The 15,186-nt window shown below is 42.3% G+C and overlaps 1 protein-coding gene across 1 annotated transcript in view; it reads right to left on the bottom strand.

Annotated features, from left to right (window-relative positions):
- The window catches only part of ANK3 (ankyrin 3), a 327,889-nt gene extending 313,923 nt beyond the window's left edge, over positions 1-13,966 (bottom strand). The window contains exon 1 of the mRNA XM_003783638.3: positions 13,660-13,966. Within this exon, the coding sequence (XP_003783686.1) occupies positions 13,660-13,773 (114 nt within the window). The 5' untranslated portion in view covers positions 13,774-13,966. The remainder of the gene's footprint in view (positions 1-13,659) is intronic.
- Positions 13,967-15,186: the final 1,220 nt, after the last annotated feature.

Genomic DNA, 15,186 nt, shown 5'->3' with positions numbered 1-15,186 from the left:
AGGGAAGGAGGGAAGGAAGGATTGTAGGCAGAGAAGGGAAGGAGGGAAGGAAGGATTGTAGGCAGAGAAGGGAAGGAGGGAAGGAAGGATTGTAGACAGAGCAACCCCGAGACCAGCAGTGGGAAAGCAGAACGTGCTCCAGGAATGGTGTAGAGTAGAGTTATTCCAACTGCCAAAATTCAGCTGAGGTCAACGAGCAGCTTTGTGGGGAAAAAGGTTATGAATGCCAGCTCTGGCCTGAGAATAGAGGACTTGGAAAAAAACAACCAAAAAATGACTCACAGAAAATCAGATCAGAAAATGAGAACAGCATGGTTTAGGAAAAAGATGAAGTGGTATCACCCTACGTGCCTTGTGGCATTTATCGTAATAGTAAATACTGAAATGAACTAAATATAGCAAAACAAGAGGTTATTGGGTACCTTTTGGTACAAAGTAGAATGCTATAGGTCCACAAAAAACATGGAAATATACTTATTGAAATGGATATATATTAGAAGTATAGTATTTTTAGTGGGGAAAAAATGAAATTATAAAACAAGTGGTACCACTGTATCACTGAAAAAGGGAAGAGGGAAGGAAAAGAAAGAAGGTAGAAAGGGTGGAAAGAAGAACCCAAGTGTACAGGTGCACGGGAAAACCCTGAAAAAGTCCACTGTGAAATACTAACGGCTATTTTTCTTCTCTAGGCCATCTTTGTCCCCCTGTGCTCAATGTTATTTCTACATCAAGTATCTATTACTTCCCTGGTAACAGAAGGTTAAGTTAGAAGACTGTGTAGAGTGTTCTAGTATTTTACAAGCAAGCAAGCAAGGAGTACAAGTGGCACAACGGGTATTAAACACTGTCAAAGGCTCTTGTAGAAATCGTCTCTGCTTTGCAAGTTAATATTTAGCAAGAAAAGCTATGGGTTCTTGGTTTCCCTACCTTCCTCCAATTGTCCCTGGGAAACTGCTCAGCAGAGATGAGGGTCACTAGAACTGAACTTCAGCTGCCTCATTTCCCTCAAGTGGTTTTTACCCTGGCAGTCAAGCAGCCACCGCCAGTGGAGAGCTTTAGTGGGAACTCACAGGTAAACCCAGGAAGGCCATTCAGGAAAAAGATGACTTGCTTATCACTCAATGTAGACAAGCTACCAGGCAAACAGAAAACCTTGCATTGGAATAGTTTGGGGTGCTTCTGTGGAAGAAGGGAGAGGCATACCAGGTGATGCCCAGGAAGCCACTGCACCTCTCTAGGACCTGAGCCTCCTACACCACACTTCTTCCTAATAGAAATTTGGCTCTGGTCTTACCTGTTCTTTGTGGAATATACAGGGTAGTCGTATATCTAACTTTACAGCCACCCTATATATCTCCCACATATTTATTTATCATTTGCTTATTTATGTACCTCTGCTTCTAATTCACTGCCGCAAATTTACTTCTCTTTCCCATCTTAACTGATGATACTTGCTAAATACACTTTGCATAAAATAAATTCTTGGCAGGGTGCAATGGTAATCAACTGTAATCCTAGCACTCTGGGAGGCCGAGGTGGGTGGATTGCTTGAGTTCAGGAGTTAAAGACCAGCCTCAACAAAGGGAGACCCCGTCTCTACTAAAAACAGAAAGAGTGGCTGGGTGTTGTGGCAGGCACCTGTAGTCCCAGCTACTGGGGAGGATGAGGCAAGAGGTTCACTTGAGCCCAGGAGTCTGAGATTGCTGTGAGCTATAATGTCACGGCACTCTACCCAGGGTGACAGAGTGAGACTCTGTCTCAAACAAAAACAAAATAGAGAACCCCAAACTCTTGTTTATTCCAAGTGGACGAGAGAAAGAGGAAAGGATGGGGACAGTGGGAGGGATCAATATTTGCTGAATCGCTGCATGCCACCGGCTGCTTAGTGTTCAATTTCCTCCAGTCTTCATAACGTTTCTTTGCGGTAGGTGTCATTTATGGAAGAGGACGCCCAGGCTTAGAGATCTTAAGTAACTGACTTCAGACTCCACAGAGGAGAAGAGGATCAGGGCCTGGCTGACCCCAGAACTCACACCCCAGGCCTCTCCTTCATTCCACAGAAACAACAAAAATCAGTTTCCTTATTATTTCCGAGATCCCCAGTAGCACTTAAAAAGAAAAACAGGCCAGATTAAGCTCCGTGTGCAGGCGCAGCACAGACCGTATTAATAATTTAGGTTCCGCTAAAGCTGAAATGGAGCTCTAGGAAAGCAGGTCAAAGCTGAGAATGCCCAGTGAACGTGCGCCGACTCCCCGCCCCGTGCCACAGCAGAATCCGCACTAATCCACCAGAAAGCAGATAAAAACATAATGCCCATCAGATGCCAAATGGATGGCTACATAATTATTTTAATCTTATCCTGTGGAAAATCCACTGAAACACGTTATGTAAAATCAAATTACAACAAGGCTTTTCCACGGAGGGAGCAGAGGAAGACCAGGATCTGGACTCACACACACTGGAGCAAGAGGAAAACACGTTACCTTGGCCGTGGGGCACGACGGGAAAATCAAGACCAGGCTCACGCCGGCCAGGTCATGACCCCATCAGCAGGGAAGACATATTTTAAATGTATTCACCATCATCACTCCATAGATCCAATTTCAGCTGAGATGGGGCCCATTCAAAACCTTTTGAAAGGAATTACAGGCTGGACTTTGAGGAGCAATAGCAGGATCACTAATTCTGTAATAATGAAGACAAGTGAATGTGTGAATTTCATATGCCTGGATTCCCAGTACTAATATATTAATTCTGTTTGGAATAAATGTGGATGGAATAAATGTGCATAACAAAGTCATTTATTTTTAGATGGCAAAGAACCGACTCCAGCTGAAGCAGCATAGTAAAACAGGATCGTTAACAATGGCCATGCTTCAAAGGAAAGAAATTAATTATAGGCAGCATTTTTAAGCATCAATATGGTTATCTTCCTGTTACTTAAGGGCAGGCAAATGTATTTTGAGTGTTGACAGAGCTAAGTAAATACTCATGTTGTTGAATCAGGTTGCCAATGGCCACGCCACTGCACAGAAGGACATGAGGTCCTTATAGAAGAGGGAGGGAGCAGGGGACAAGGTGGGGATTCAGTGACCTCAGAAGCATGTTCCTGCTAGTACGTCCTGTCTCTTTCACCCCTGACCAGCCAGATAGCATACATGTGGCAGAGACTTAGAAGACTGGAAATGTGGAGGGGTTTACTAATAGGAAATAAAATCATTGTTCAAGGTTATGGTATTTGCAAACATTGCTTCCCTAGAACATTGTAAATGCACAATGCTGAGATCAATTATGGTCTTTTTGTACTTGATTCAAAATTGCTCTGTGTTCTGCAGTAATACTTAACATCCCCATGAAATATTGGGAGATAAAAACAGTCATGCACCATTGTTTAAAAAGCACTTTTTAGCTAGTATTTACTACGTAAAACAAATGAACAATAACTTTGGTCATGAGGAGAAAGGCATAAAAACGATATAAAAATCACTCGTCTACAGAATATAAAATAATGGAAATGACAGTACAGGCAGTCCCCAGGTTATGAAGGAGATAGAGTCTATAGGTTTGTTAGGATGAATTTGTATGTAACTAAAACAGGTGCATTTACCTAGTACCTGTAATAGCCTCTGTTGGTAAATGTCAGCTGTACATAAGTTAGGTGGCTGTCACTTGGGGACTGCCTGTAAAAGCCTCTTCCAAACACAAGGATCTTATATAACTGGTGAATACTTTGAAGGAAGAATAGCCAAATAAGGTGGGGGGGGGGGTTACTATCCAACAGCCGCAAGTTCGAGCTCTGCTTTTTGCTGGCTGTTACTGATCAGTTCAATAGCTAAGCCTCAACTTCCTCAGCAGCAGAATGCAAGTAATGCCGCCTCACTCAGAGGGTTCATTCCAGCACTAAGTGAGACAATTGCTTTTGGCACCTGCCAATTACTTTACTGTAAATTGAACTTAACTTTTGTGAATAGGTTTCCTATCAATGCAAACTGAGGTTTACCAGCAAAGCCTAAACACACTTATTTTTGAATCGTCAACATTTTTGAGAACTCTAATTTATGTCAAGTCCTCCCCAACCTCAAATTTAACTTTCCATTCATTGTTCCCATGGCTAAGGAAAAAAAAAATCACCTCCTAAGGCCTAGAGGATTTCTTCTATCTTGGTACTAAGGAAAGAATCTGGCAAGGCCCATGTGACTCAATTCTAACATTTTACCTATGTTATCAGCTGAAGTAGCTTTTTGGGTTTTTGTTTTTTTTTTTGGCCAGGGCTGGGTTTGAACCCACCACCTCTGGTATATGGGGCCGGTGCCCTACTCCTTCGAGCCACATGCACCACCCTGAACTAGCTTTTTAATGTTGGTGTTAATTTATTACCATTCTACAAAATTACACTTTAATTTCTAAACTAAACACCAAAAGCCAGTCTGTCTTGAGGCCCTGAGTAGGTTATTCAAAGCCAACTTCTTCCAGAATTTTGGTGATATGTTTGATGATCATTTTTGATGATAAACATGAAATGGAAGGTGCTGGCAAATGCGGGAATAGACTCATTTCAAAAACTATCAGCTGACCCAAAATGATTTTGCTCTTAGGTTCAAAAATATAAACATTCTGGGAATGAATTTATTGGTACATTTCATTACTTTCGTGTGAATATGGTTATGGTCCTATTAGGGTAGGTTGCATTTCTAGTAAATATGTGAAGTGACAGTGATTTGAAGTCAATTTATTTATTATATCTAGTTATATCACTGTCTACTTGCCAAGCCCCATTCTGCACTATTCTTTAAGGAAAAGAGAGAAATCACAGGAAAGATTTTATAATATTAGGGATTTTCTAGGGAAAATATTTAATGGTCAGAAAAGATTCATGTCATGGGGTCGAGTATCCCATGGAAATCATGCTTCTACTGGTAAGCTGGAGGGGACGCCTGGCCAGAGTGGTGGAAAAACACAGTGCTGGGGATCAGAGCCACCTGGGTTTGAATTCCAGCTCTACACTTAAAATGGTGCAATCTGGGGCAAGTTGTTGATACATTTTCAGAGTCTAACTTCCTTGTTCCAGAAAATTGGGATAACAACACTGTAAGGATTTAATACAGCCGTCTACTTAAAGCACCCAACAGAGTGCCCAGTGCAGTTCCTCAATAACATTATAGCTCACTAAATAAAAGAGCAGGTGAAATTCTGTTTCATATGCTTTTGTGGTTGGGTATTCCACTGAATAGTTCTTTGTAAAACAACAACAAAAAAATCACAAAAAGTCTACAATGAAAATGTCTCAGGAAAGATGTCCAGGTTTCAGGCTTCGTTTTCTGTTTGGTTTAAGGTGACCAGGAGTATATAAACACTGATCATTCTAGGTGGCGGTTACAGAAGTGGGCCGATTTGGTTGGGTAAAGAGTAACTTGCTGTGTGTGACTGAAAATCTTACAGGCTGTAGCAAGTAGCCATCTGAGAATATAGGTGGAAGAGAATGTGCTGGTGAAGGCAGGCAGCCGATGGGCCACTTGGGGTTCGGCAACCAAGTATGAAAGGCCCTTAGTCTACATTGGTCAGTTTATTCCTTCCTCCCTCTGTCCCCAACTATGCTGAAACTGTAATACCTCCTCTATTGTGGCCATTCTATTTAGATAGGGTGATAAATTGGTTGGTAGTGGATGATACATATCATACCTTGCAGATAGGTGGTGTAAGTAACATCTTATTTCTTCTCGATAACCACAATATGTAAACTGTGCGAAGGAGATTCATTCATTCACCCCAGATCAATATTTTTCCCCATAAATATTTCAGCATATACACATATGCTCAAATGCAAAATAAAAGTCATCTGTTAAGAGAATTATTTGATACTTCTTCTATTGGTGCATATAATTCTTAAGCTTTCGTTAATATCTACGTAAGCCATCATTTAACTACTGAGAGAAGCTAATTAATAATAGTGTTAATGAATGGAAAGTGTAGTTAACATATGAGTCTTTGGGAGTATTCCTCAAAATGACAGATTTAATTCCCCGAAGGCTGTGGAAAAGTTTGCTAAGACCTAACTGCAGGACTTAACTGGTTGTTTGGGAATGGTGGTCTATTAGTAAAATCCATTCACCAAATCAATTTGGAAAATAATTTTCTGAGTGCTTACAATGTGCCAAAGCTGATAAAAACACTGCCTCGTTTCCTCTACTCTTCCACCTTCTTCCTGATCACAGTCACTTAGTTAACATCTGAGATCCCACACTATAAGGTTGTAAAGGTTTTCTACATGTAGATTACAAACGTTTCAATGTTATTAACTTTCAGTGCCTAGAAGATCATGAACCTTCTTTCTTCCAACCCTCCCATGGCCTAGTTCTACCTATTTTTTTTTTTTTTTTTTTGAGATAAAGTCTCACTTTGTTGCCCTTGGTAAAGTGCCTTAGCATCATAGCTCACAGCAACCTCCATCTCTTGAGGTAAAGCCATCCTCTTGCTTCAGCTTCCCAAGTAGCTAGGACTACAGGTGCTAGCCACAATGCTTGGCTACTATTATTTTTCAGAAATGGGGTCTCATCTTGCTCACGCTAGTTTGAAGTCCTGAGCTCAGGCAATCCAGCCACCTTGGCCTCCCAGAGTGCTAGAATTATAGGCATGAGCCACCACACCCGGCCTTACCTTCCTATTCTTTATCATGCCGACAGTATATCCTTCTCCTAAGACAGCACCGACTTTTGCTCTGCCAAAGGCAAGCTACAGACCTGGCAGATAAGAATGGTAGTTTCTGTCCTACCCACTCTAATGGGCTTAATTTAAGTTCAAACAGAACTGACGATATGATCCTAATTAGTCAGAAAAGCACCCATGACTGATAAATAATTTAATAGAATCAATGAAACCTAAATTGAAATCTACATGTTTTATAGACATTTGACAATAATGAATCACCCCCTTTCATGATGCCAGTTTGGGTCCATGATATTATAATCTGGGGCAAGCACCAGAATGAAATCTCATCTTTTAGGTAAAAGATTCAGGCTGGATTTCCAACTGCTTTGCTTTCAACACTATTAATTTATATGAACTAGGACACCAATTTGGGCAACACTGCTTATTTTCAAATATTTCTTTAGACTAAAATTTGGATTCTGTGACTGAGAGCATAACATTGTACTCAGACATTCTTCAACGTGTAACCTACATGTTAGTCAACAATTACAATCCAAAGCTTCCTTTTTTTTTTGTCACAGGATTCTGCTTAAAAATTTACAATGCACAAGTACACCAATTATAAAGGCTTAAAGAAATCTAGATTTTAGCAATTACATTTAAATAATTTACTCATTAAAATTCTAAAGGAATCTAGATTTTGCAGTTGAATCGAAATGATGTATTTATTAAAATTCTAATTATTAAATAATTTAACTTTTAATAACTCAAAGGTGATCATTTTCTTCTAGGTCAAGGGCACACTTACAACTTTGACTTAAAACGTACAAAAGTAAATTATGTAACCAAAACATGGCTCTTCTTGTAATATTCTGAAATAACAAAGAAAAGAAAAAAGTGATAACTTTCCTCTTGATAGAAATTTTCACCATGTCTGTCCATTTAGGTGGCCAAAGCAAGCGACTTGGAACCACACAGAACTTGATTCCAAGGCCAGCTATTTCTGTGATGGGAGGTGAGCTGCGTAACACACCCAAACTTTGGTTAATGCTTCAGTACACTGGCTGACTCTGGTGCCCACACCGCAGCCCCCTTACTCTTCTCTGTTCATGTCTCTCTACATTCTGAACAGCAGAAGCAACAACCACTACCAACTGCCTCTCACTTTGTGCCAACCGCTGTTCTAATATTAACTCATTAAAATCTCATCACATCGCTATGGCTACACACACTTAGCTTTATTACTACCTCCACTTTACAGGTGAAAAGGGTGAGGCACAGAGACATTCAGTAACTTCCCAAGGTCACACAGCTAATTGACAGAGCCAGCATTTGAACTCAGTTCACGCTCTTAATCATTACCCCATACTCCCTCTCATCATCCATCGACCTACCCACCCACACAGCAAGCCCTAGTTTGCTTATAGTAGATAATTATGATACCATCTACAGCCTGAAGGAGCTCATATCCTCCTGGGTAAGACAGAGATATAAACACATAGTTATAGTACAGAATTATCAACTATGCCGACAGAGACCAGGGTCCTTAGAGACCCAGAGTCCGTGTACTCAATGGAGCAGGAAACAGAGCAGGTTCCCTTGATCTTGTCAGGGTCCCTGCAATCCTTTCCCACAGAAGTCCAGCTCCTGCAGTATAAAACCTCACCCTGCCTGGCCTCTTACGTCATGGGTATCATGGTAACCAGGCATGGGGAAAACCAGCGTCAGGAAGCACCAAGTGTTTACAACAAGATACAACCCACAGTTCGTGTCTTCTGAAACCTCAAACCTGCGAATTGCTTTGGCTCGAAAGAGAGCGCTAGAGTTTCATTACAATAAGCCCAGTGATTAAATACAGATTCCAACATCCTAACCCAAGGTTAAGTCTAGAGCTACCACTTACTAGCTGGATGACCTCAGGCAAGGTATTTTCTCAAAGCATTGGTTTCCCCTCTGAAAATGGGGATGAAAACGATGCCTGCCTCAGGAAAACTGAGGAAATGAAAAAGAGTAACTCATGGGATTTTGCACATCGCCTGACACACAGCAAGCATCTAACAGACTGTGATGTTGTCATTACACAATGTATCTGAGAATTTCAAGTACTGGGATGTTGGTAATTTTCATTTCTTTCTTCCAAACCAAAAAATATATATATATATTTTAAAAATAGAAACTCAAGGCAAAACATTAAAATCTATTGCAAATAAACAGACACACTACAATATGGGTTACTTAGAGACATCAGACCTGAGATTTAAGGTTTCATATGTCTAAGAAATAGCTTATCATTTAAAAGATTTTCTGAAACAGGCCCACTCTGATGGATGGCTGTGTAAGTACTAATCCCATATCCAACATAGGCTGTGGAGTATATTGGTTAAGAGCACAAGCTAGAGGCTTTGCCCAGACTAGAATCCTAGCTCTGTCACTGCCTGGTGTGAGAACTTTGGGCAACCCGTGAAAAGGTTCATCCCTCAGTTTCCTTACCTGCAAAATGGGGTTAATAAAATACTTTCTTTGTAGGGTTATTGTGGAGATTAAATGGGCCACCACCTATAAAGTAGCATTACACTCTATACGGTGCATAAGAAGTGGTCAATTATTGTCTTGAGAGAAAAGACATGAATCGAGGACGTTTAATTCCTCCTCTTCTCCTTCAAGCCAGGAACTTGGCAGTTACCCTAGAATCTGATCTCTCTCTCTCACATCCTACCTACATCCACCGCCAAGTTCTACTGAGTCTTCCCCAAAATATCTCTGGTGTGCTCCACCCCCTCGCCACTGGCATAGTCTCCGTCCTGGTTCAGGCTCTCAGCATCCCATGCCTGGATTACCATCAGGCTTCCTGACTGCTCTCCCTGCTGCTACAATACAGATGCTTGGGCGGGGGCTCTGCATAAAGCTATTCATGCTCGCTCTCCCTGCGCCACCATGAAGGTCTGGCCTTCCTTTGAGCTGGATGATTTCCAAAGCCCGTAGGATGGCACACAAAGGTCTTTGTGCTCTAGCTTCTGCCTGTTTTTCCTGCCCCCACCCCCACTCAGGCCCCCATCACTCCAGGCATTCCAAAATACTGTTTGTTTCCACACACCCAGGAGGCTCCCCTACTCCCATCACTTGGGGCCTGGGATGCCTGTCCTGTCTGCCCTGCTGACTCCTCTCTCAAGGCTCAGCTTTACTAAGGTAGAGCCTTTTCTGGGCTCATCCTGTCAACTGTGGGGTCCTTCTGTGGGCTCCTGTGACTCCCTTTGTTTACTTTATGTAGGGCAATTCATGGTGCTTTTAAGTTTCTCCCCGCCTCTGCTGGGAGATACTGTTCTGTGGTCAGTAGGCCTTGTTTTCCCTTCTCTCCGACATCTGATGCACTGTCTAATGCACAAAAGTCACTCAATAGATGTTTGCTGAACGGAAGCAACAAAAATGCAGCAATGAATATTCACTTCTGCTCTGCCACGGGATAAATGTAGGTAAGTTTGACATCAATAATCAGAAGACATGTTAATATATTTGCTACTTTATCCCAGTATCTAGCACTGTGTCAGGCATATATATGTCTATGTCTATATGTGTATGTGTCTATACACATCAGCATCCCATGCCTGGATCATGGGGTGGGCGGAGGAAAAGAGGGGGATGAACTCCATAATGTCTCCTTTTTAAGCATAAGATTCCTTGGGTTACCTCAAAGTTTTTGTGACAGGACATGGTAAATATATATATGTGCATCCATTCATATACTAAAAACAGAAACCAAAAAGAAAAACAATTCTTTTTTATTGAACAAACTGGCATCATTTAAGCGTCCCTTCTCCTTAGAGCCCTCACTACTGAAATGTATTTTATAGTTCACACCAGGAGAGGGTAATCATGCAGGTAACAGCACCAGACGCCAGTGGCAACAAGGATGTACAGGGACTGCAGCCTGCACCACAGGAAGAGAGTCTGTGACTTCCAACCCTCCTGGTTTGGTTGCAGGATGAGCCATGCACTCGTGGACCAGGCACCTTGCTGAGAGCAAGAGGTATAAAGAGCTCTTTTCTGCAAGTTGCTCAGTTGGGGCAAAGATCCAGTATTTACCTGCCCAAAGGCACTCTGCCCACCTTTGGCCTGCCTCCCACTGGCTGCCAACCTGAGCAGCCTATCAGCAGAGAAGTGAGAGAGGGGAAAAAAAAAAAAAAAGGGCAATGGGACACTGTGGGAAGGGGAGCTTTATTAAAATTAAACTAACTGGGTGGCGCCTGTGGCTCAAAGGAGGCAGGTTCAAACCCAGGCCTGGCCAAAAACTGAAAAAAAAAAATTCAACTAATTATAACTTCCTAGACGTTTTCTACTTTCTTTTTTTGATGGTAATCACTTGTTCCTGACAAATATATCCAAAAGAGACTAAATATATAATTCAATGGGTTTTAAAAAACTTGATAAAATGTGAATCCATTACTAAGTCTACATATATACAGGGTGGCCATAAAGTTCCTGTGCCATTTAAAATAGTGTAGTGTGCGATTCAAAATTGCACGTGAATTTTATGGCCACCTTGTATTTATGATTAGATGAGGACTTTGGGTGATATCCCATACCTTATGATGCTGTGTCATAAGACCGACTCAAGAAAGATTCAGCTTGGGCTTGGTCAAACCTGAACTGCAGGACTGCCAAGGACCAAATCCCTTACTGAGTAAATCAGATACTCTTTAAGAAGATGTTCCCTAAACTTTTCTATTTTGTGGTGTTATGTGAGTATATTCATGACTTTAATTAATTAAGAGATCTAAGAGGATATCTCTGCACAGGAATAAGAAAAACTATCCTCATAATAATCTATAAAGTATTTAAATGCAGCTTTTCCAATTGACATGGAATCTATAATATGGAAGAGAGTAACCTGTAGGCCTTCATTAGGTCTTAGGAAAAGGGGATGGAAAAGAAACTCAAAAGTCAACTCAGCTCACTTTGTATACGCTCTACCACCAAAAGAAATCTAGAGTGTGTCTTCAAGATCATTTAATCTTAACTCTGGGCATTACAAGTAGTCCAGGAAGTAATTTGACTATAAGTCCTGTATTTCCTGTAACACCCTGAGTGTTTGTTAGGAAATCTGTCTACCTACTATGCCGTGCCTGAGCCAGGAAAACAGCCAGGAACGTGTTATCCATGAGCCACTTTGTTGGATGTCCTCTGTGAGCGTCCTGAGAACAAAACATTTAAATCCTCTTGCACATTTACAATAGTGATATTGATATTTCTCCATGTTCCCTTCTGGTTGCTAAGAGACTTACATTGGCCACACTCTGTTGTACTCATAACAAAGCATTTGGGTCCACAGAGCATTTGCTTCAGACCAATGAGTCCAGGAACTCTCTCTACCTCATGCCTTCCCTATTTTGCTTCCAAGACAAACAGGGGCCCCGGCACAAAGGAGCAGGTCTGTCACTGCTGCTACAGGACACTGCTGTCCATAGGCCTGGCCAGCCTGGCCACTCTCATGCACAGTGTGGACAGGGATGATGCCACTATAGCTTCATGCAAATATAAGTACCTTTCCCTGTGTTGCTTAGAAGCTAGTTTATGTTAGGGGTGGGTAGAGAAGTGGGTGGAGAGGGGGCATCGATAGTGACTTACCCACAGACAAACCTAACACAATAAAATCAGACCGGCATCTAGTAAAACACAACAATTTCATAACAACTCTGCTGTACAATACTTTGAAATATGCCTGCATAAGAATCTCTTAACCTAAGTTTGTCCTGTCATGGAAATCTAAGTCAAGAAGTTTATTTACAAGAATACTGAAGTAGGAACTATCTATATTTAACATCTTGCAGCAAAACAACTGCAGCCCTCTAGCTCCTGGAGCCTGCTACGTAAAAGAGGCTGAGAGTCTCCTATGGATCTCTACTCTGAAGAAAATGGCAAAGATACCAAAAATATTCATGGTCACTCCTGAAGAGGGGCACACAGGATAGATGAAATCTGCCTATCGTTTAGAAAGGACATGCACCAGGACTTAGAGCAGATTATCTTCCCTTGGGAATTCTCACAAAGGCACATAAAAATGCTTTATGACCTGACTTCCACATTCAGATCACAGAGTTTTAGTCAATTTTTATTAATTGCCAAAGAGGCAAAGTGCTTTAGGGTCTGTCTCCTGGGTCAGTATTTAGGACTTATGTATAAGGGCAAAGCCAAGAGGTACTCCATAAATATGGTCAGGCAGTAATAAAACACCCCTGACCCAGAATATTTCTCCTATTTTTCCCCCTGCCCTGGAATATCAGCAGGAGACCATCCATGCCCAGGCTTGGCAATCACTGCTGAAGGTTGCAGGGCACAGGAATTCCTGCATTCAGGATAATCACTCTCCCACCAGCAGGAGAAAACAAATCTCAGTCATTTGGGCTTTATTTAACAAAGGAAAGTTATTTCTAGCAGCTTATTTCCACCTCACAACCTGACCAAAAGCAGCTTATAAAAAAATAAGAGGTGAAAGAAAAGAAAGAGAAAAAAAAAAAAAGCAGAGCAGGAAATGACTTTTCTGCTACGTCTTTAAGGTCGCAGAGCTGCCTGAGAAAGGCACACATGTGACACAGTTCCAGCACAAAAGCTCCTTTTCCAAGGGACAGACCTCTAAGAAGTACAAAGCCTGGCTCTCTGGCCTCTCCCTCACACCTAAGTCACGGCAGGCCATTTAACCTTGATCAGGCTATGAAGAAACTACTTTTAACTCCCCGGCAACACCTTCCCGTGTTGCGGAAACATGCCCGTGCCCATGTAAAGTAAAGCGCACCTTCCGCATAGCCCTGCATTCACCCCACAGCAGAAAGCCTCCCCTGGCCCATCCTGTGGCCAGGGTCTGTCCTAGGGTTTCTTCACCTGTTCCCAATTTACAGACCCAGTTTACACGCTGCCCGGCATGTAAAAATAGCCCTCAATGCTTCTAACAGATGCCAGGGGGAGACTGAAACAAAAAGAATCCAGGCAAGATACACACTGTGGGTTTCATACATAGCTACCTTTTTCTTACGATCCCGGGACCGTTTGCGGTGTTTCCTTTTTTTCTCAGGCTCTTCTTCAGCATTGATTTCTAAATCCCTGGTTTTCTTTAACTGTGAGGCTGCATGAGCCATAATGCATTGAATAAAGATCCTCTCAAGCACACAGGGCTTCCGTGTAAAAGGTGATATCCTCGGGCACCTTTAATCAGGCTTGCAGCAGCATTCCAAGCACTGGGGAGAAGGCTTTGACTAGAGGCAGGAAGACATTCGAAATACAAAGATGCTGGAGAAGCTGAAGCTTTTAAAAACCAAAACAACGGTGTCCAGGCTGCATCCTCCACCTTCCTCCACCTGAGCCTTTCCAAGAGAGTGCAGCCATCGTAATGCAGTTCCCGTAGTGTGGAAGACAGCCGGGACAGAGGAAGCTGTATTATGGCTGTATCCCCTGCCACCAGCTGGAAGTGTCTAAGTGATTCCTCAGAAGGGGGAATGCTGCAAAGGATGCTCCTCCACAGGGGAAAAATCCAGAGTCACCACACATGCAGGAGCAAAAATCCGGCATCAGTTCTGAAAACCTATTTTAGAAGCCTTCGAAAAAAAGGAAGGGCTGCAATTTATACATCACCACTAGATCAGCACAGAACATAATTTAACCCGTAACAGAATGGAGCCGTTCCTACTTTAGTTCAACTGCTGATGGTGACAAAATATATAAAATAAGATCTCAGAAAGCACACTAAATTTTGCTATGGAGACCCTGAGCGCATTGTGGGGAAGACAATGCATGTATTGCTGATCTCCACAGTGCGTCCTTTATGCTGTAGCGTCCGCCTAAATGCAGTTAGTGGAGAGGACTACAGAAGGGCTTGTTGTCTTTTAAAAACAACATGCTGATTACAACACATCCTAGAGAAAGACGTGAGCATGTTGGTGTATGGAACAGATGCCTGATTCACAGGAGGTTCCCCAGGACTCTCCTCTCAGGGGGATCGAGGGGCAGAGAATAGAGAATCTGGGCTGTGATCAGTGTTTCTGAGTCGTTGTAATGTGGATGTGGCGTTCTGTGTTGGGGTCTGCTTCAATCACCTTACTATTTTTGCCACCTGAGTCCTGAATGACTGCAGCCTCTGAATATTCATTATGTGAAGTGAAGCAGCAGCCGTGGTGTCTTCTGCCAGGATGCACACACTGGAAGAAATCTAATAAGTTGGGAGTCATTTACACACACGCAGTAGTCACAGAAACAGCTTTAGCAAGGAACAGCCGCAGCAGTAGCCAGGGCCTCAAACACTTGAGCCTTAGTTTAGAAAAACAAAACAATTTCACCAAGAGGATGGGCAGAGAACAAAGATGTTCCGATGGAAGGACTTAGTAGTGGTGCCTCTAATACTAAACTCCATAACTGCAGTGGTCAGCGCATTTGATGGCTAAGGCGTTTAAAGAACAGAATACAAAGCCCAGTGCATCAGGCAAGGATGGGGTTGGGGTTCTCTGCAGCTGCTGCATCTCTGCTTCATAAAAAGTGCCAAGTGGGCTTCAGCAAAC

Source organism: Otolemur garnettii, unplaced genomic scaffold (assembly GCF_000181295.1).
Source record: "Otolemur garnettii isolate 467f Iridium unplaced genomic scaffold, OtoGar3 scaffold00008, whole genome shotgun sequence".
NCBI classification, from domain to species: Eukaryota; Metazoa; Chordata; class Mammalia; order Primates; family Galagidae; genus Otolemur; species Otolemur garnettii.
This window is presented reverse-complemented; position numbering and strand designations above follow the sequence as displayed.